General features: G+C 37.4%; 3 protein-coding genes across 4 annotated transcripts; 2 read left to right on the forward strand and 1 right to left on the reverse strand.

Annotated features, from left to right (window-relative positions):
• The first annotated feature begins 255 nt into the window (after nt 1-255).
• Nucleotides 256-4,854, forward strand: LOC141814384 (coatomer subunit alpha-1-like). 2 transcript variants are annotated; one of them, XM_074702338.1, is made up of 4 exons: nt 256-365; nt 450-659; nt 1,056-1,547; nt 1,852-4,854. In XM_074702338.1, exons 2-4 carry the CDS (start codon nt 452-454, stop codon nt 4,794-4,796), a joined length of 3,645 nt encoding a protein of 1,214 aa, XP_074558439.1. In that variant the 5' UTR covers nt 256-365; nt 450-451; the 3' UTR covers nt 4,797-4,854. The 2 variants fall into 2 exon arrangements, with proteins under 2 accessions (XP_074558439.1, XP_074558440.1); XM_074702339.1 differs by having other exon boundaries at nt 260-350.
• A 633-nt stretch (nt 4,855-5,487) lies between these two features.
• LOC141814467 (uncharacterized) lies at nt 5,488-8,030 on the reverse strand. Its single transcript, XM_074702428.1, has 5 exons — nt 7,917-8,030; nt 7,714-7,842; nt 7,593-7,632; nt 5,706-5,781; nt 5,488-5,625 (listed from the first exon to the last, which is right to left on the reverse strand). Exons 1-5 carry the CDS (start codon nt 7,957-7,959, stop codon nt 5,488-5,490), a joined length of 426 nt encoding a protein of 141 aa, XP_074558529.1. The 5' UTR covers nt 7,960-8,030.
• A 3,061-nt stretch (nt 8,031-11,091) lies between these two features.
• LOC141814676 (E3 ubiquitin protein ligase RIN2-like) lies at nt 11,092-21,781 on the forward strand. Its single transcript, XM_074702614.1, has 12 exons — nt 11,092-11,728; nt 13,381-13,458; nt 15,451-15,537; nt 15,633-15,754; nt 17,784-17,880; nt 18,204-18,318; nt 18,628-18,785; nt 18,895-19,032; nt 19,111-19,178; nt 20,614-20,841; nt 21,144-21,489; nt 21,604-21,781. The coding sequence occupies exons 1-12, from the start codon at nt 11,483-11,485 to the stop codon at nt 21,658-21,660; spliced, it is 1,740 nt and encodes a 579-aa protein (XP_074558715.1). The 5' UTR covers nt 11,092-11,482; the 3' UTR covers nt 21,661-21,781.
• Nucleotides 21,782-21,869: the final 88 nt, after the last annotated feature.

Below are 21,869 nucleotides of genomic sequence, written 5' to 3' on the forward strand. Positions count from 1 at the left end.
TGACGGCTCTAATTACGAAGCAGTAAGATAAAGAATGGAGGGGTCGAATTCGGCATGTTGATATACCAAGGGCTTATTTGGTAATTGGTCGGACGGGAGAGAGTTGCTAATTTTGTGTTTAGAATATTTTGAAGGGGGTAATTGCATAAATGGTAAATATTTAGGACCAACTTGAAACGCTGCGATTGAAAACGAAGTAATATGACTATATAAATTTTGGGACGGGCGAAATGTAAGAAGTGTTTAGCCGGAAAGAAGAGATCTCTCCTCCACCGGTCGTCGGGCGACCCTCTTCAGTTCTTCGTCCCCCCTCCAGATCTCTTCCGGGAGCGATCTAATCTCGCGATCAGGTTCTCAGATTCCAGGTCGGAAGACCCCTTCTCCAGATCCGACTTCCGATCTGAGCCCTAGATCTGATTTCTTTGTTTCGTGTGGTTTCGATCTTGCAGCTATGCTGACCAAATTCGAGACGAAGAGCAACCGGGTGAAGGGGGTGAGCTTCCACAGCAAACGGCCATGGGTGCTTGCCAGCCTTCACAGCGGCGTTATCCAGCTATGGGACTACCGCATGGGCACCCTCATCGACCGCTTCGACGAGCACGACGGCCCTGTTCGCGGAGTCCACTTCCACAAATCCCAACCCCTTTTCGTCTCCGGAGGTGATTGTTGCTTTGTCCTTACAATTTCCAGACTTCCTTTGATCTGATTGCCCTAGCGTTGCATTCGATTTTGCTCGTCAAGTATGAGATCAGATCTCGCCCAGCCTTCCTTTGATCTACTTGCCCTGGCGTTACATTCTATTTTGCTCGTTGTGTCTGTGATCAGAGTTGGTCAGCTTTCATGCTTGATAGCTTGAGACTAGATGAAATTGCTATCGATGCATCTTTTTATTTGAAAATCAAATCTTCTGGACGATAGATAGGAATACGCTGTTTTGTTTTTTTGCCTTGCTTTTCTTTGACGTTTTCAAATTTGTTAGGTTCAGATCCGTTTCAATAACCTCAAGAGGTCAATTTACATGTATTTGTTTTCTGACGGAGATGCTTTATTTGCAGGAGATGACTATAAGATTAAGGTCTGGAATTATAAGACACACCGGTGCTTGTTTACTCTCCTTGGTCATCTTGATTACATTCGCACTGTGCAATTCCATGATGAGCATCCATGGATCGTTAGCGCAAGTGATGACCAAACTATTAGGATTTGGAATTGGCAATCTCGGACCTGTATTTCGGTATTGACAGGGCACAACCACTATGTGATGTGTGCCTCATTTCATCCAAAAGAAGATCTGGTTGTTTCTGCATCTCTGGATCAAACTATCCGTGTCTGGGATATTAGTGCCCTTAGGAAAAAGGTTGCGCCAGCTGATGATCTCCTGCGTTTGGGTCAGATAAACTCAGATTTATTCGGTGGTGTTGATGCTGTTGTCAAATATGTCTTGGAAGGTCATGATCGTGGAGTCAATTGGGCATCGTTCCATCCTAGTTTGCCGCTTATCGTGTCTGGAGCAGATGATCGACAAGTAAAATTATGGAGAATGAATGGTAACTTTGAAAATATTTGTCTGTTGAATCATTGACTTCCTTGCATCCTTTATAAGAGTATTTAAACTTTATTTTTTCACTCCAGATAAAATCATATTTCATGGGATATCTTCCAATAGAGTTGTGTGAATTCCTATTTTCATATTATATAAAATATGAAGAATATATAGATGCTTACTTGCTTAGAACCATTCACTTTCTTGAGGATGGAAATGAAAAAAAAAAGATTATAAACTTCTGCAACAGTGGTTTTTGAAATTCTGACAAACAAGTTGTGCCCCATTAAATATCCATTGTGTTGCAGATACAAAAGCTTGGGAGGTGGACACATTGAGAGGTCACATGAATAATGTCTCCTGTGTGATGTTTCATGCAAAGCAAGATATCATTGTATCTAACTCAGAAGACAAAAGCATTCGCATTTGGGATGCTACAAAACGAACAGGTATTCAGACATTTCGCAGGGAACATGATCGATTCTGGATTCTTGCAGCACACCCTGATATGAACCTTCTGGCTGCTGGTCATGATAGTGGCATGATCGTTTTCAAATTGGAGAGGGAACGACCTGCTTTCTCTGTTAGTGGAGATACTTTATACTATGTGAAAGATCGTTTCTTGCGAGTCTACGAGTTCTCATCTCAGAAGGACAATCAGGTTGTTCCCATAAGAAGACCTGGTTCAGTTAGCTTGAACCAAGGACCTAGAACATTGTCTTTTAGCCCCACTGAGAATGCTGTCTTGATCTGTTCTGATGTGGATGGTGGATCATACGAGCTTTATATTGTTCCTAAAGATGCTGCTGGAAAAGGTGATTATATGCAGGATGCAAGGAAGGGAGCAGGAGCATCAGCTGTTTTTATAGCTCGTAATAGATTTGCTGTTCTTGATAAGAGTAGCAATCAAGCCATAGTTAAGAATCTTAAAAATGAGATTGTAAAGAAGAGCCCTCTGCCAATTGGTACTGATGCTATATATTATGCTGGCACTGGTAATCTGTTGTGCAGGGCTGAGGACAGGGTGCTTATTTTTGACCTCCAACAGAGGATTGTACTAGGAGAACTCCAAACTCCATCTGTTAAATACATTGTGTGGTCAAGTGACATGGAGTCAGTTGCTTTGCTAGGTAAACATACGATAGTAATTGCTGATAAGAAACTTGTGCACCGTTGCACATTGCATGAAACTATCCGTGTGAAAAGTGGTGCATGGGATGACAAAGGTGTGTTTATCTATACAACATTAAATCATATCAAGTATTGCCTTCCTAATGGAGATGGTGGAATAATAAAAACACTTGACAACACTATTTACATAACCAAGGTTTCTGGAAACAATATCTATTGCTTGGATCGAGATGGGAAGAACCATGCGATATCAATTGATTCAACAGAGTATGTCTTCAAGCTCTCCCTGTTTCATAAACGTTATGATCATGTGATGAATATGATCAGAAACTCACAGCTTTGTGGTCAGGCTGTCATTTCATATCTACAGCAGAAAGGCTTTCCTGAAGTGGCTCTCCATTTTGTGAAAGATGAAAAGACTAGATTCAACCTAGCTCTTGAGAGTGGTAACATTCAAATTGCTGTTGCTTCAGCAAAAGAGATTGATGATAAGGATCACTGGTACAGGTTGGGTATTGAGGCTCTTCGACAAGGAAATACTAGCATTGTGGAGTATGCATATCAGAGGACAAAGAATTTTGAGAGGTTATCTTTTCTTTATCTCATAACTGGTAACAAGGAGAAGCTGTCCAAAATGCTGAGAATAGCTGAAATCAAGAATGATATTATGGGCCAATTCCACAATGCCATGTATCTTGGTGATGTCCATGAGCGTATAAAGATATTGGAGAATGCTGGTCATTTGCCTCTAGCATATGTGACAGCTGTGAGTCATGGACTCGAGGAAATTGCTAGCAGGCTTGCTACTGAGTTGGGTGAAAATGTTCCCACTTTACCTGAGGGTAAAAAGCGTTCTCTTCTCCTGCCGCCTTCATCTCTGATTTGCTGTGGGGATTGGCCATTGCTGAGGGTAATGAGAGGTATTTTTGACAATGGGCTGGACACTGGTAAGGCAGGGAATGAGGAAGAGGAAGATGCTAGCAATGCTGACTGGGGCGATGAGGAATTGGACATTGTTGATGTGGATGACATGATACAGAATGCTGATATAACTGCAGAACTCGATGATGGAATTCCAAATGAAGATAATGAGGAAGGAGGATGGGACCTTGAGGATTTGGAACTACCACCAGATGCTGATACACCAAAAGCTTCTGGAAATGCTACTTCATTATTTGTTGCCCCTACCCCTGGCATGCCTGTTAGCCAAATCTGGATTCAGAAGTCATCTCTTGCAGGTGAGCATGTAGCTGCTGGAAATTTTGATACAGCCATGCGCTTGCTTACCCGACAATTGGGTATAAAAAATTTTGCTCCTCTGAAGCCACTTTTCATGGATCTTCTTCTGGGAAGTCATACCTATATGAATGCATTTGCTTCCGCTCCAGCCATGTCAATTGCTGTTGAGAGAAATTGGAGTGAGTCTGCAAGTCCTAATGTGAGAGGACCACCAGCACTCGTATTTAAGTTTTTCCAGATGGATGAGAAGCTAAAGGCAGCTTACAGAGCCACAACAGATGGAAAGTTTCCAGAGGCTCTACGCCTATTTCTCAATATTTTGCATGCTATTCCGCTTATTGTAGTGGACTCAAGAAGGGAAGTTGATGAAGTGAAGGAGTTGATTGAAATTGCCAGAGAGTATGTTCTGGGCTTGAAAATTGAGGTCAAAAGAAAGGAACTTAAGGACAATTCAGTTCGACAGCAAGAACTTGCAGCTTATTTCACCAACTGTAAGCTTCAGAAGATCCATTCAAGGCTAGTCCTCACTAATGCTATGACTATCTGCTATAAGGGAGGAAATTTTGCTACAGCAGCAAATTTTGCCAGGATGCTTCTGGAGAACGGCCCAACTGAAATCCAAGCAAAAAAGGCAAGGCAGGTGCTTCAACATGTTGGTGATAGACAGGATGCTAATCAGCTCAATTATGATTACAGAAATCCTTTTGTTGTGTGTGGGGAAACTTATGTACCTATTTATCGGGGGCAGAAAGATGTTTCTTGTCCTTATTGTGGAGCTCGGTTTGTACCCTCTGTTGAGGGGCATCTCTGCTCTGTCTGTGAGCTTGCAGTGGTGGGAGCAGATGCCTCAGGTCTACTTTGCTCTCCTGCACAGTCAAGATAAATGAAAACAGGTACTTTTCTATGTAATACTTTTCTTCTGGCTAGTCTAACTTGTTACATATTGCTTTTCAAGCTGATTTTTGATGCTGAGTTCAAGATAACACTAGGCGAGTTGATTTTAATCATTTATCTTGGTTTTAGCGATTACTTGGATTCAAGGATAAGGTTTCAAAATTTAAAAACATTTTTTTTCTTGTTTTCAATATGGGGAAATTCATTTTGGCTTTAGGCTGTGTATGTTTAGTTTTTCAATAAAAGACCTTGTTATTCTTTAAGCTCACAATTTGTTGCCATTGTTTTATAGTTATTCATTTCCCTTGGATCTTCTATTGTACTTTCCTTCTTAATTTTATCCACCTATTTAATTATACGATGTCAATTTTTAACTTTATCAATTAAATTAATTTATTACAACTTGAACTGATTCAAACTTTTATATGAACTTTATTAGCTACCTTCTGTTCGCTATATTAATTGTTTTGTGGGTTTGTTGTCATATTCTGAACTAATTTTTGTTTCTAGAAGACCCAATCAGCGTTGGAACAATTTTAACCAAAATTGCTACAATAGTGTTGGCCTGTTGGGCCGATCTAGTAATTAGTTAAAAAGGATGGAGCATCCTTTCAGTATTTTTCAACATAGGCAGCCCTTTTGATGATAATGAAAATAACGGGTGCCCTTTTGATTTTTGCTCAATACTTATTCCTAAATGATAGAATAGATAAGGTAAGCTGTTCAGATTTTTCAGTAGGGATTGGAGCAGGCGTTGCCTCTACCTCTTGTTCTAACCGCTCCCGACCACGTCTGACTTTCCTATCTAAATCCATCACCTGTGGTACATGCTACTGCCACTTTAATTGACAAGAATTTGCCTACTAAAAGAACTGATTGATAGGTAAAAGAAGTGCACCAGCTTCTCACACCATTGTGCTAGCTCTGCTTCAAACCTTGGAACATATGTTTTGTGTCTAGGGGACTTCTCAAAACTGCAATGCAGGAAATTCATTATACTTGCATAAACATGGATACAACCATGCTTAGGCAGTTCACGCTCTCAGTTCAACTACCAATAATTAATAGGGAGAATTAAACATCCTAATTTCTAGAAGAAAAATATTCATCTTACTGAATCATTATAAATTAGAAGTAGATGGTTCATGAAATGGTTTGACAAAATTACTGTAGTTTATAAAGTAGAGATCAACCTTTCTCAAAGTTAGTGAATGTAAGAGATACATATCCAGTATAATTTTAATAGCAGAAGAACTTGACTACTTGAAGAACAGTCATATCTTAATAATCAAAAGTTCATAGACAAATCAAAATTTGTAAATTTGTCTCCAAAGCTCTACATAACAGACATAGATTCCAAAAAGGTTACCAATCACTGACTATACTCATGGATGTATCATTTGCCTTGGATATGCCAATTTATCTAAAGATCTAACAAGAGAAATTAATTTAACATGACATTCATAATCCACAACAGTCCAAAGAAGACGATGTCGCTTAAGAGCTGGTTAGACAGCTTAACTTTATATCTCTGTTTATAATTTTGACCTGGAACCTCTTCATCTCCCCAAAATTATAAGTATTTTTTTTTTTACAGATTTTAGCATTGCATAAAACATGATCTCATATAAAGAGAGCTTAATCAAATCAGATAATATTTTATTGGCAGTATGAACATAATGATTAGCTACTATGTACAAAGTTTACAATGCTTCAAAGTTCAAACTGCACCACCCATGACACATACAGCGTCAAGTTTTACAATGCCATCAATTACTTGAAGTTTCTGTGATGTTCAGAAGCTGAGATTAACAATTCTCAAAAGGCACCTTGTGAATTAAGTGAACAGAAAAAATACAGTGCTGCCTTCAAGCGTCAACACATACTTTCTAGCCAATCAAAGAGGGAATAAACAACTGATCTTGATGCAACTGGAATTGCTCTTGAATTACTAAACCAAAGTTAAATTAACAGCTTCTAAGTCGCAAATCAAATCAACAATAGCATGTGGCACATATAGCTCTCAAGAGGTGTTACTATCATCATCATCATCAAGTCTTATTTGTACCAACTAGCTGAGGCTGAGGTTAGTTACATCAACTTATCTCCCCATTGAGTTATATACAAGAGTAAAGTATTAGTATTATTAAAAGCAACTTAAATCAATTTTAATTAAAGTTTCATCATGCTATACATATAATCAATATGATAATCTATATATTGAACATAAATGCATTTTGTTTGTACAACTAAAAATTTGCATTCATATAGTTAGCTATGATCACAGTCCTCAAGTGGAGCAGCAACGGCTTCTAAGGTTCAGATTGGATTACAAGTATGAGAAATGATTAGGAAACCTGATTAAAGTGATAACCATATATCCAGCCATGCTTACATGGAAATGTAGATCATCGAGCTTGGGATGAGTTACCTCAAAAGAAAAACAAAGCAATATCCAGAGAACTCCAATTGTCTTATTTATCAAAGCACGCCAGATTCATTTTAAAGTTCCTCCTACATGCAAATTAAAATGGGCAGGTTCAAAGCATTCTTCCAATTATAACTCAAAAATAAAGATGGCGGCCTAAATCAAGGAGTCTAAATGCAGAGCCGAATTGCAAGCCCCAGGACGGAAGAAAGCAGAAAAAGGGATTTATTTTGAATGGCAAAAAGATGTTGATAATGAACAATAGAACAAAGTAAAACCAATTAAAAAACATTGTGAAGGAGTTCGTTATAATTTTAAGTTTAAAGTTGAAGGAGTTTTACTAATCACAGTAGCTACCTCTCCTTGAGCTTCGGGTCATGTATTTTAGGGCAAACTCCTGAAATAAGCCAACAAAGCGTAAGAGCTCGTGACAGCATATTAATCAATAAACTCAAGAAATGACCAACGAAACACAGACCTAGGTCGCTTTTCGTGTTTACGAACAGATCGTGCGGGCAGAATCGAACCATGTACGCGCCGCACACCTCCTTATCGTCCCACCGGATTTCCTTGTACTGCTTTTTCTGCTCGTCAGTTAGATTTCGAGCTGCCGAATCCCACGGTAACGAATTTAGACGATTCAACAGATGCAGGTCACGAAGTGGTGGTAAACAGACTCACCTGCCCCCATAAGCTCGTCGAGGAGAGCTCTCTGTGCATCCATGGTGCCAGCGAACCCTAATCGGCAGGCAGATGGAGAAGCAGAGAGAAACGGAGCTGACGAACTCGAGGGAACCCTAGAATAAAGCAAGCGGGTTCCGCAAGGGTATTATTGCCATTTAATTGTAAAAAATATCGTTTTGGGTAGAAGAAATTAGTTTTCTTTTTTAGTTTTAGGACCAAATTAAAAAAATAAATAAATAAATGGCTGAAATGAAATTAATCCAACTCTCATTTGATTTGGACGCGAGGCTTTTACCCGACGCAACCTTGCGTCGCTTGTTAGAGGAGACAAACCCCTGGGCCCACCGCGTCGGAGTACCAGGTGGATCCCTACGAGGATCCCCTGCACCACAACGCCAACGTGTCGAACATGGATTGGTCACAATCTTTTGCGAACAAATTCCCCAGTCTGTGATTGGCTACAAGTTCATGAGGCGGTGGGTGGTGAACTGAGCCTTGGACGGAGAGACACTCTGCGGGTGCAGGGTAGATCTGATTTAATGAAATGATAATGCTATAAATTTTCACTAATTTGATAATATTGGATCACAATTTTTATTATAGTAATTTTTATAATACTATTATAAATATAATTTTAACAAAAAGTATAATAATTTCATCAAAATGATTTATTTATTATTATATATTATAATAATTTTATTACTGTAATAATATAAAAGGAACGTATTTTTGAAAATAAGGAATATATTTTGATTCTTATCAATTAATAATTTGAATTTGAAGGGGGTTTTTTTATGATTTTAAAAATTTATGGAGCATTTTGGAAAGCACGGAAAACTTGGCAGGCAAACTGAAATTCGTCCTACTAATGGATCATCACGTGGCACCAAACGAAGGGTTTGGAAACCTGTTGCTTTCTGCGTACTACAATATAGAGCGAAGTTGAAGGAGGGGGGCAAGCATTGTGAGTGCTCTGCTCCGATCGGAGCCGAAGCGGAGAAATCGATGGGCGTCCACTTGGCGTTGATCGGGAAGCTAAATGCGCTCCTCGCCGGCGGCGGCCACAGCAACTTCCAGATCCTGGCGTCCGTCCTCTTCCCCTTCGCCCTCAAGCTCCTCTTCGCCGCCTCCGGCGCCGCCTCCCCCCTCCTGCCCAACTCCATCGCCTCCCGCCTCGCCCTCTCCGTACGCTTCTTCCTCTTCCGCCTCCGGCGCGTCTTCCACCGCCGATACGGACGCTGGGAGAGGGCTCTGCGGCTGCTCCGCGGAGGGGCCGCCGCCCCTCCGCGGATCGGGGCGCTCGCTCCCAGCGAGGAGACGCTCGCTGCCATCTCCATGCTTACGCTGTGAGTGTTGGCGCTCTCGCTGCTTCAATTTCTTTCTGTTCGACGAAGGTGTGCGTGTGAAGAGATCGGGATTTCTAGCGAGTGACATACTGTACTTGTACGGACTAAAAAATTAAAATAAAATAGAAAATTCCTTTTTATTTCTCTTTTTTCTCAACCATTCTTTTGCTTTTCCTTAGTGGAAATAAAAGAGAGAGAGACAGACAGCAATTGAGCTAACAGAATTCCTTTTTTGTGCGAATTATAAATTTCGATCACAATTTAATTAAATGTCGAAATAAAATTATGATATATTAATTGGTGGACTATTTAAATTTATCAAATAATTGTTCAAGGATTGTATTATAATATAATTGTTCCGATTGAGATCTCCTTTTAAACGAGTAATCGGGCACCTAGTTGTGAAGTTGACAGTCAAGGTGGTACCTGATAGCCATGAACAGGAAACTTGCACAGCAAGAGAGAAGAAAGTGAGAACGGAGGTCATGGGTGCTCTAACTCAATTACTCCAACGTTCAAATCAATTTTTCTCACTGAATTGAAGAAAAAGAAGTGAGTTGTGGAGCACGGATGTAGGGGTATGCGTACCTGTCTCTGTGAGATAAAGAGGATATATATAGAGGCCAGTGAGAGAATAAGAGAAATATGTCTTGTCTTAATTAAGAAGGATATCTCTAATGAAGATTCTGTTAGAAGAGTTCGTTATCCATTTAGGTAAGAAGGACATCCCATTATCGTGCGCAGTAGTGAAAAGTCATGTCATTCATTTCAACGCGACATCATATTACACCATTATGCCACATTAATGATGGAGTGGGTTAATCACATGATTGTCTGGGTCCTTCTAACAACGGTCTGCCAGGGAGACAGGATCAGAGTAGAGTCGGTTGAGTGTTAAGCAGGTCTTGAAGGAGATCAAATATGGGATCTTGAGGCGAGTCTGTTCACCGACTCGGGTGTCGAATCCCGACATGAGCTACCTTCTGAGTTGAGCTTGTGCGCCCGAGTGGAGCAACATATTGAGTTGGGGTGGTCGCATCGGGGTAGAACCAAGCCAATCAACCCAGCGAGTATATTTTCTGCCTGATGTGTCATCTTTTTAGATCAGATCTTAACTTTCTGAGCTAGGTCATACCGACCCACAATAATAAATATTTAAAATTATATAATTTATTTTGAGATTTAATAATCAAAGTTTAATTGAGTCTTAAAAATAAGTTTAATTTCACTTTCATTTGATCGACACTCTATTTAAAAAAATATTTTATCTTATTTTTTAATGCCTCTCAATTATTTGAGCAAAATCAATTTAAATTAGTCAAAAATATTATATATTAAAATACATTTCTACTAACTTTGTCAAAATCGTTAAACTTTGATTCCAATTATTATAACTTTATTAAAATCACTTTAACACTTTATAATAATTACTATAAATTGTAATTGATTTTTAGTTGCTAGACTAAAAATATTTTTAAAATGAAAAATACAATACTATTTTTTAGATTTTAAATATTATTTTTAAACTTTTCCCAATAAAATCGCTTCTTACGGTCATGAGCGAGGATTGCGTTGTCAGTAAGGCTCAAAATTAGTGCTTTGGCTTTACACGTAATCGCATGGCTTATAAACGTTTTTTGATACCCATCTCGCGATTGGTCGTCTCATGGAGAGTGATCGATGGTCCCAAAGCGAGCCTCTCCCTATCGATCTACTGGAAAACCGGGTAAAATGCGGGTCTACTAGAACAGGTGTGAGAGACATGTGCGACGAGATATTTATTCTAAATTCTGAACGAGAGCAAAGAAGTTAGCGGATGGCAACGGGTCGGTGCTCTGAAAGAGGCATAGCAACGCGCTGAAGTTGCTCGCTTCTTGTTTATCGCGATTGCCGATCGAAGGCCAGTCTTTTCGCCCAGCGCAGGATCACTCGTTTCAGGCAGAGGAGAGGGCGATCGATCGGATCGAATCCTTCTCCGTGGAGAAGATTCAACAAAGGGAGTCGATCGAGAAGGAGATGGAAAAGCGCGCAACAATGGCGGTCCTTAAACAGTCGTTTTACGCCACCTAACCATTCGTCTTCTTCGAACGCCGATCTAGGGTCTGGATCCCTTGGTTGATGGCCTCGCGCCGTTTTCAGCGCAGGAGACGTGGTGTTGCGCGGCTTCTTCTTGGGGCTCTCGGTGGTCGGTGAATCCGGGTGGAGGATTTTGCGCGGATGGCGGTTAACTATCTGTACCTCTCGGCCTTCAGCACTGCGGTCGGCTTCGTGTTTCTGCAGTGGTGGACGGTTTCCTCGCTTGAAGGGATGAAGGCAGATGGGCTGATTGGTCGGGAAGCCGGGGGAGGTTCCTTGGAGGACGCAGGGCGCGCTCTGGAGCTGCTTCTGAGCTCTCATGTCATAGTGGTTCTGCTTGTGAATTTCGTGATCAATGTCTACTTTCTGGTGGTTTTACTGCTGAAGGTAGCACTGCGTCAATTCCATTGTGTGCCTTTTTCTGGTCATAGGTTGCATCAATTTCTCTGTTAAGCTCTAACAAAACTGGATTACGCCTCTGTAACACATTTGCTCATTATTTGAGATGAGGATAAAAATAACATCAATTAGGCGTGATTGACCTCACCCTCACTAACAGTTTATTAGTTTTTTTTTGTTTCCATTATCCAACCTAGCTCTAGAATTGATTACGACACAATTCAATAGAAATCCTTAAGTTAGGAGTCTGTAGGAGTTTGATGAACTTCAGAACTTTTCCTATCAAAATTGATTAAGATGGTGCGAGTTTAATAGTGAGGCAAAAATGAGGGAATAGTTAAGATGGATAAATATATTATTGAATAAAGAGATTTTGATTTTTCAACAATAGGACAAAGATTCAGTGGTTTAAAGGGAGTGAAGTTTTGAAGTCTTTTGTGATCATCATGTATCTCTTAGACTCTCAGACTTTGAAGTCACAACCATCCTGGCTATCAAGTTAACCTGTCAGGCTTTACTTGATTCTATATCCTGTCAAAGCTAATTCTGGATTTTGAAAGCCTTCTGTGATCACTAGATCACTAATTGAGAAGCTGCTACTTACATGAATGACAATGGCTTAAAAGAATTAATGTATTCAAGGGTTAAAAATAGCTACTACACCATGGAATTATGATGTTTTCTGTTATGGAGTGTTTTTTAATTTTTATTTAAATAAAAATTGTGTTATCAGTTGCAATAATCAGGAAGCAATATATATGGAAAATGCAAGGAATTGAACAATTTCCTCTCCATCTTACGTAGAGGTGCTTGATTGTAGTTTTAAAATGTCTCAAGTCTTCTGCAATAGGATTTATTTAGTTATTCTTTCACCATTCTTTAAAGAGGAAGAATGATTGAAGTCAAATTTTCAATCAGGAAAGATTGGTCAACGAGAAAAAAAATCATAATTGTCTAAATTTAACAGTTTTATAGTATCTAATTACAAGTTTACACCTTGAAGCGCCAGCATAGGCTCAAAAAAAAAATTTCTCTACCTTTTTATACCTGATATCTTGTCCTACTTATGGAAAATCTAACCTGTGATTAACCTTCAATGCGTTTTTATCTAATACACCTGATCTCAATCTTATATATATATATATATATATATCAATTAAGGAGTCTATTATGATTGTCTATCATTGTGGCCTTAATACGTGGATTACTTCTTCAATGGATTATGTGTGTGTGTGTATCACTATAGTATTTATTAATATTTCTTTGTTTATCTACGTGTCAATTACCTTTCACGTATGCTTTGCTACACTTTAGTTTACAAGTGAGGTGAGTATTGGCACCATGATTAATATTCCTTTGTGACTTGAGCATTAGTCTGCATGAGTGACATGAAAACCACATTATCTGAAGGATAGGCAACATTTATGAGATTTGTATTCAGAAAATTTTAAAAGAGGTTCTTCACTGGTGTTTTAAAATAAGTTTTTTTTACTAAATTTATGTTTTGTTGGATGAGATTCTTGGGGTCAAGTGCCTGAATTTATATCTTCATGCGACTATAAATCATAAGATGTTAGTTTTCTTATTGTATTAACTTTTCTCATTTTGTGCTTAGCATTTGCATTTTCTCTTGCTCGCAGATGCTATTCTTTGTCCAGTTGAATTCATCAGAGACTAGAAAAGTTTTGGAACGATTTATCAGTTACATTATATACAAGGTTAAATCTTAACTGCCAATTACTTCGACTTTAATATTATTTGTTTTCTATTTACTTTGCCTTTTTATACTGAAATTTGTAAATTCATTATTTTAGTTATCCATACCTTTTGTGTTTTAACTAGGATTATTCAACATATTCCAAGATGTGCTCACATCAAATTTGGCATGTGACAAGAGAATGGTAGAAGAGATTAACTAGGTCTTGGAAATTCGTCACTCTTTGTAAGAATTTGTAGAACTTTTACAATTTTTTCATGCTTCATAATCATCCATAGTTGATTCTCCTTCTGATTTTTGACATGAAACATACATATTGTCAAAATACCTAGTAAACAAAGTTGCTAAAAAAAAATTGATATCCATCTAACGTGTAGGTGGCTTGGGGGTTTGAGCTAACCTCTACAGGGGAATAGTTGAGATCAGTTTTGCTTGACGTGATTTGGTGCCATAGCTTGCAAGACTGTAACTGTGAGAGAAATGAGTGCTTAGAATGGACTATCAATGGCTTGATTCCATTATCAATCCAATATTTGACAAGAGAAGTTGTGGTAAAGTGAAAAGTTGTGAACGGTAAATGAGTTCAAAATTTTGGTTTTGAAATTGGTCTCAATTGTGGTCCAAAATGATAAATATCATTGCAAATTCGTATCACCACACAATATGGTGCGCAAACTTGTATGATCACACAATATAACTCCTTATAATCTGACTATGCCAACCTATATCTTTTACATGAATTTACAATTTGTGTTATTTTTATTGACATAATCTTGACTCTTGAATCAATCATACTCTTGATATCAATCATTCACTTGATTCTCTTAACAAATATCTATCTCTAGGTTTAAGGTTATAACAATGGATCATCATGATTTCATATTCTTATCACATTCCTAAATAATCACAATCTTCTAGCATCTTTTGATGTTGCCAACTTGATCTGATTTCTTTACCAAGTGTCAGAACTCAAAGATTTCAATCTTGTTAAATTGCTTGCAAATAACCAATAAAAGGATAGTACTATCTTAATTCAGTTTTTATGTTTATTTATCTTTATCTTAAGGATATGGCAGCTTAATTTTCTTTGGATATTGATCTAAATAAATCTGAGAATTTTAATATTTATTTACAATTTCAAATGGATTAAGATTCAAAACTTTAAAATGTGAAAATGTTTTCATTGTTTTGTCTTAATTTCTCTACTTAGTTGAATGCACACACGAACGTTTGGTACAATTTTTGGGGACTTTTTTTATTATATAATGGTTCGCTGATTTTGTATTATGCATGTATCACTCCTATTATTCATGTATCGTTCCTGATATTTATCCTTTGAACACTGGTCCTTTCTCACCACAAGAATAATACTGCTTGCCTAGTTCATCAACTTCACCAAGGCAACATTTGGGATTTTGGTTGTCATATATGAAAATAGTACCTATAAACTCAAAATTGGAGTTTTAAACAGTAACCAACCAAGATAAATGAGTTAATAAATTCAGATGAAAATCTGATAAATTATCATGTTCTCTTCTATTATGGTAGTATGAACTCTTGAAGTACCAATTGAACCTAAGACCAAAACTAAATCATTTATAAAACACTTCTTCAGGTTGTCTTGTGCGTCAGAGAATCAAAAAAACCTAAGACCAAACTAACTCTTCTGTGAAACACTTCAGGTTGTCTTCTGTCATCTGTGTCATAGCATCAGTAATTGGTGTACTTATCCAATTTACACCATACAATTGAAGTGAAAGAAAGAGCTAGCTGAAGCTAGTGGTGATGAAAAGTTGATTAATCTGTTTTTTGTGTTTCTTGGATTTGCTCTTCAATAGTTAAAAAGCACAATTTGGTTTATGATATTACAAACATTGATGATGTTTTAGTTGATGCAGCTAGGAATTAGATTAGTGCTGATTCAAACTATGACTAGTCAGATTGCTTTCTCATATTGGCAATGTTAATCATAATGTATTTGGTCTGAAAACAGGGAACTTTTCTTCCATTGGTTGTGCCACCAAAGATTTCTCATTTAATGTTATGGTCCTCTTGGTTGATATTTCTTTGTTCCCTTAAGGTAATGAATAAGAGGATATCCTGCTTGTTTGAATATTTGCTATAATTGCACTATCAATTTTTGACTAACAGGAACATTCTGCTTTTGGTTCTCAGATTTTTCAATCAATAGCAAGAGATCGGCTTGAAAAATTAAATGCTTCTCCTTCTGTGACTCCTTCGAACTACTTCCGTGTTTTCTCTGCCTTCTTACTGGTCCTTCTTGCAGATTTGATTTGGTAACTCTTCTTGTTATAGTCATTAGGGGTGACTAAAGGCAGACGCTGATAGTCAATAATATTTTTTCTAACTTATGCAGTTTAGACAATATTTTGATAGAAATTCCAAATTTACTTCTTTACTTACAGTCACTATGATTATCATTTATTCCTATGAAAAACTTCTTTCCTTTCATTCATTATGATTATCACTTGTAATTTTGTGTGTTCTGTTGCATGGTGTTGTGTGTGCGTATGCATGTGCAGGGCATTAAAGTTAACATATTGGCACATTTTCTTATAGTTTCAAACTATTTTTTTTGTAGTATCATCAAAGAAGGAAAACAAACGAATCAAATCAAGTGCAAATCACCTTTATTTCATGAATTGTATAGATATGGCATCTCATACTAATAGGCTCTTATGGAGCTATTTAGCAAACCTTTATTCTTTATTACGCAGTTTGGATTAGACTCAAACTTAAAAAAAGGAAAGAAAAAAAATCAAATCAAGATTGAAAATCCTTTCAACAACTTAGTTGATTTTAAGCTCGCTAGGTTTGGCCCGGTTACCTTACCAAACAATTTTGAACAACACAAAACTATGTTCATCCTGGCTCATCTACAACCCTAGTCAAACGCCAACCCTATATAGAGGACGGCAGAATGAGATGTTCACGACATGACAACAAGTTTTGTTCATCCATTTGATTCGTCTACAAAAGTTCGGTGTGCTAAGCTACATGTTGAAAGAGATTTTTGCCTGTGTTGATTAACACGGAATGATATCATAAACCATGATCTAAACCACCAAGCATAGGGATCAGAATGATGTGAAATTACATACTCAAATATACAGCATGAATTGAGATAAAAAATAACTGATAGATGTCTATGTCACAAACAGAGAAATTGTAGAAGGTTGAATAGGCTTCATTAGGTGTTGAGCATGGAGGTGCAGGAGATGCACTATTGTAATATATGCATGGTAACTGAAGATTGCCCACCTTGGTGAAACTGATGCATAATGATGTGAGATGTAAATCAAACATGTTCCTTAGCTGAAAACCATACATGTTGGTTTTAGCAGAGATTATTTTTCCAATGTAACTGGTATCAGTCACTGCAACAAACTGAGAAGTTGTAGGGGCTTGAATAAGGCTTCTGCAGGTGTTGAGCGTGTAGGCAGAAGGGATGCAATAGATGCATGTGTAATTGAAGATGGACTACCTTGTGAAACTAATACCTAGTTGACTGAGATATAAGTCAAACTTGACCCCTTAGATGATATGGATACATACTGGTCTTTGCTTGGTGCTGAAAACTTGATACCGAGTACTAATAGGGGGAACTCCATTAGTGTACAGTAATATGGAAGAACCATTGGTGGGTTTTTTATTTTTCTGGCTAATTTTCAAGGTGCTAATAAAGATGCCAATGGCCTTCTAAGATGGGCCAAGAAAATTTTTGTTTGAGCCTCCTAAAATTTGCTTTTTAGAATGTAGCATTTATATTTCTTGCTTATATAGAATGCCGAATTTAGTAATTTTTTAAAGTCTTGTATATGAATGGCATCAAAGATGACTTCTAGGGTGTGATTACAATGATGTGGACTAGTGAATAATAAACATGACATAGTGGGAAGGAGAAAGAAGAGTCGGTTGCAAGAAGGATAGATTGTATCTGTCAAGTCGAATTCTGACAACTCCTTGTTGGAATTGTATTCAGATGCCCATCCATTTGCTTTTTGAAATGATTATAGTACTTCTTAGCACTCCATTTCTTCTGTCATTTTAGTAATTTACTAAGGGCAAAATCTTGTTTCTCCATGGTTTTAAACTTTAAATATCTGTGTATGAATTTTGCATTTAATACTTTTTATCTCTCTCATGTTTCTCTTCTGAATAAAGTAATAGAAATTTTATGTAGGATATGGTTTTGTTTTGGTTTGGTCACCTATAGGTTGAAAGGAAGGGTAATGAAACATATTTTCATCATCAGGATCTATTTTTCTAAATTTGACTGGATCTTTTGTTTTTTGGACTTTTCAGGATGAAGCTTTGTATGGTGTTGTGCAATTCATACAGTTCTAGCTTGTTTCTGCTGTTGTTCTTTGAGCCTTTAAGTATAGCTTTTGATACATTACAGGTGATCATCTCTAGCCATGCTTTATACTTGAGAATTATTCTTACTTGTTTATCATTTTGTGTCAAGTTCCTCTTCATGCGCATGAAATAGGATAATGCTTTATGGTTTGTGCCAGGATAACCAGCATAACTGGTTTCATATTCTTCAGATTCATAAAGAAACACTTCAAGTCAAAGCAATAGTGGACTATTTAACATTTGAGAGCATTTTAAAAGAAATTTTATATGTTTAAGTCAAACAACCTTATGGAAATGCTAACATACCAAAAGGGAAAACAAAATCATCCTTTCTTGCTCTTCATCTGATGTTTCTTGTCTTTGTAGGCTATTATGGTACATGGGTTTCAATTAATTGAGATTTATCAACGACACTCAAATGAAAAAGTCAGCTTAGATCCTGATATTCAGAAAACAGCAGAATATTTGAAAAGGGCAGCAGGTAAATGAAGGCCATGAAATGTTTGATATTATTTGCATGATTCTCAAATCCTATTCCTCCTGCTTGATTAGTTGACTTTTAATTTGATGCGTGCATAACTTGTAACAAGAACATCAGTATCACCTAAAATTTTAATTTAGAACTTGTTATGTTAGACTCTTAGACTATCGATGGTTCATTTGGTATATGAAAATTTTGGGCTGGGATTTTCTCTGGTTTTTTATCATTGGTTTTTATGTTTTATACCAGGGTGATGTACAATTCCTGATATGACAAAACAACATAAATCTAATTCTACTCTTATGGCAGGTTCTTTGTCTGAATGGAAGGGTATTCTCATTAGCCATTGTGGTTTCACTCTAGATATGATGACATTGCTAATGGAACTAGGCCATTACTTTATGACCTGGTGGCTTCATGGCTTGCCATTTCATCTAGTAGATGTTGTTATTTTTCTTAATTTGCGTGTAAGTGGTAAACTAGCGTTTCAGAATCCCTTTTATATCATTTGAACTAACTATATCTGTGGAAGTTGTATTCTGGTTCTAAAATATTCCTTCATTCTGAGGTGAACAGACTCTTATTAGTGCGATTGGAAAGCGAATTAGAACATATCTTAAGTTGAGGAGAGCCCTAACTGCCCTTGATGCAGCACTTCCTGATGCAACATATGAGGAACTCTGTGCTTTTGATGATGAATGTGCAATATGCCGAGTATGTTGTTTCAATGTTTCTTGAAACTGTTTCTTAGATTTTTTTTTTCCAGCAGAAGGATTAATCAGAAAAATGCAGGGACGGATGATGAGGGGAAAAAAACTGACATGCAATCATCTATTCCATCTTGTGTGTTTGAGATCTTGGTATGACCTATGATCTATCTTGTTGTCGATCATTTTCTACCTTATTGGGTTAAATATTTACCCATGAAATTGTTTCGCATTGCTATTGTCTAGAAAGAGCAGAAGTATGCCTGATTGAGATTCTCTGGGAATATATGAATGTCTAAACAGGGACATCAAAACCAATTGAGATTGAGAGCGCTCACTGCCATTAAGAAATGAATTCTGAATAGCAGTGCTATCAATAATCCTCTGCTCGTTAGATGATAATTGTTTTGCTTGTGTGACAAATATTAATTGATACATTTGAAGAGAATCCAAATTCTTATCAAGCACTGCACTGTGACATTTTGGAATTATTCTAACATATTGTGACAATGAGTTCCAGATGTTTCCTGTAGTGTTTGGTTCTGGTTCTAGTAAGATGCGATATATTATAACAGAACATCTTCCTGCATTTATAACCATGTCCCCCAACAGCTGGATTCATTGAAAGATACTTTCAACACTGGCCTAAGTGATGATCATGTCTAACTGTTTGTTTCCAAATTTGTTGACTCTTTTCTTGGTTTATATAATGATTACTCTGGTACTGTCTGGAGATATTCTTACCAGTATGAGAAAGGTTTTGTGGGAAAGCACTTCCTAGATCTTGGTAGCGTATTAGTTGCTCGTTCTTTTCTTTTAATTGAATTTTAAAACTTTCTGTCCCAGTTAAATTGACATCATTTCATATGCTAAAACTAACTAGTACTGTGCCAATATACTAACAAAAGATCTATTTGACGCTTGATCTATCCTTTGCTCAAATACCAATTCATGGTTAATTTAATCCCTTGACATTCTTAAAAGGTCATTTTCGCCCATTCTCTTGTTTATCATTTTATTTTAACATGGCTTTAAATGTTGTTCATAGATAGCATCCTTGCTGGTTCATCATGCTTTGGGAATCAGATGATCCCATGTTCATACAATACAGTCTAGTGTACTGATTGAATTTTCAATACATATTACTATAAATGTTTTACAGATTGATGTAGCATTTCCATTGAGGAACTTGGCCTTTTAAACCATTTTTTTAGTTCTTGTCTTGTCAGTTTGATGTTGAAAATACATACTTAAACCAGAACGGGTGAGTTGAAATTGAACTGATGCCTCGAAGGCACTGGGAATCTAGAAAATAAGTTGGTATTTTAAGCCAATTGCAACAAGTTCTGAGCTACCGACAATTGCGTATTATGTTTTTACCTACCACTTGGCATTGCCATAACTCATGATCTTTGTTGTATTTAAGTTGTATCTTAAAAAGGCATGGTCACACATTTTTTTTTCGTTCAAGGTACAGAACTTTCAACTTCGTACATGCATGGTATTTGTATGGGTCTACTCTGTTAAGTGAAGTAGTGGTAAACCAATGACCTTTATCATACTCATTTGGAGTTTAATAACATCTCAGGCTGGACCAGGGTTTGGCGGATGCCTACTCTTGCCCAACATGTCGGCGTCCATTATTTGTTCCTATTGCTCAAGAAGGCACAATGTCTGCTTCTGGAAATGCTATAGATGGGCAGCAGCTTGTTGAACATCTGAATTTAGGATTGAACCAACCAAGAGTTACTGGTCATGCACTACCCTTAGGAGCCCCTCCAAACCCTCCACAGAACGCTTCTAATACAATCTGGAGGTTATTTTTCTTCCTTGCACTCTTGTTTTACAATTGTTACCCTGGAAAAACCAATTGTGGCTGACATGTCTAATCATTAGATGCATTTATTTGATAGTCGGTCCTAATTAGAGATATATTGGTTCCATGTTCTGATATTTATCATTTCTAACCCTTTCTTTAACTTATGTCCTTTCTGTAAAAACCATTATTTGGTAGTCATTTTGAAATCAGCTCCTCAGTAATAATGAAGAAAATAAGGCATAGTTTGTTATTCCAATATATGTTGAAATGCACCTTTTTTTCTCGTTGTTGTTGTCCAGAGGTGCTGCATATGACCCTAGTTTGACCCCTCCATGGATGAACCAAGGGATGGATGGTGCTAGCTCATCAAGTTCAGTCACATCTGTAGGATTTGGTGGGATTCAGATGATGATGAGGCAGCTTGCATCTGTTAGTGAAAACTTTTCTCATGGTTCTCTACATGATTCCGCTTGGAATCAGTGGCATTCTCATACCATGGTTCCTACTTTCCCTCCATCTTCCTCCCTAAGGCTGAACAGAAATGCAGCTGGATCCCCTGTTAACAGTAACATGTCGGAGTTACTCGCTATGGTAGATAGAGTGCACGAGGTGTTGCCACATGTTCCCGACGAACTAATTGTGCAGGTATGTCCAGTGCCCCCCTTTTTATGGATCGAAATATTTTATTTTCTCACTGTGTTGCTGTATCCAGTTCCTAGTCAAACTGGATGTTCTTTAAAAAATTTATTCTGTTTTCAGGATTTACTGAGAACCAACAACATCAACGTCACTGTGAATAATCTTCTTGTACAATGATAACCTAAGTGAACTTGCAGTATATATCTATAGTAACTATCGAGCTTTGTATATTAAAGATGGCAGATATAGGTAATCAAAAGTGTTATCGACGTGAACTTTGCTACAATAATTTCTTTATTTTGCTTCATACTTTGTAGTTGCATTTTGTTTCTTAAGTCATGCAAGTAATTCAGCTCTATTTTGATAAAATATTAAAATCCTTAAAG

Source organism: Curcuma longa, chromosome 21, assembly GCF_044706935.1.
Source record: "Curcuma longa cultivar G26 ecotype Majalengka, Jawa Barat chromosome 21, ITB_CL_G26_1.1, whole genome shotgun sequence".
Classification (NCBI taxonomy): domain Eukaryota; kingdom Viridiplantae; phylum Streptophyta; class Magnoliopsida; order Zingiberales; family Zingiberaceae; genus Curcuma; species Curcuma longa.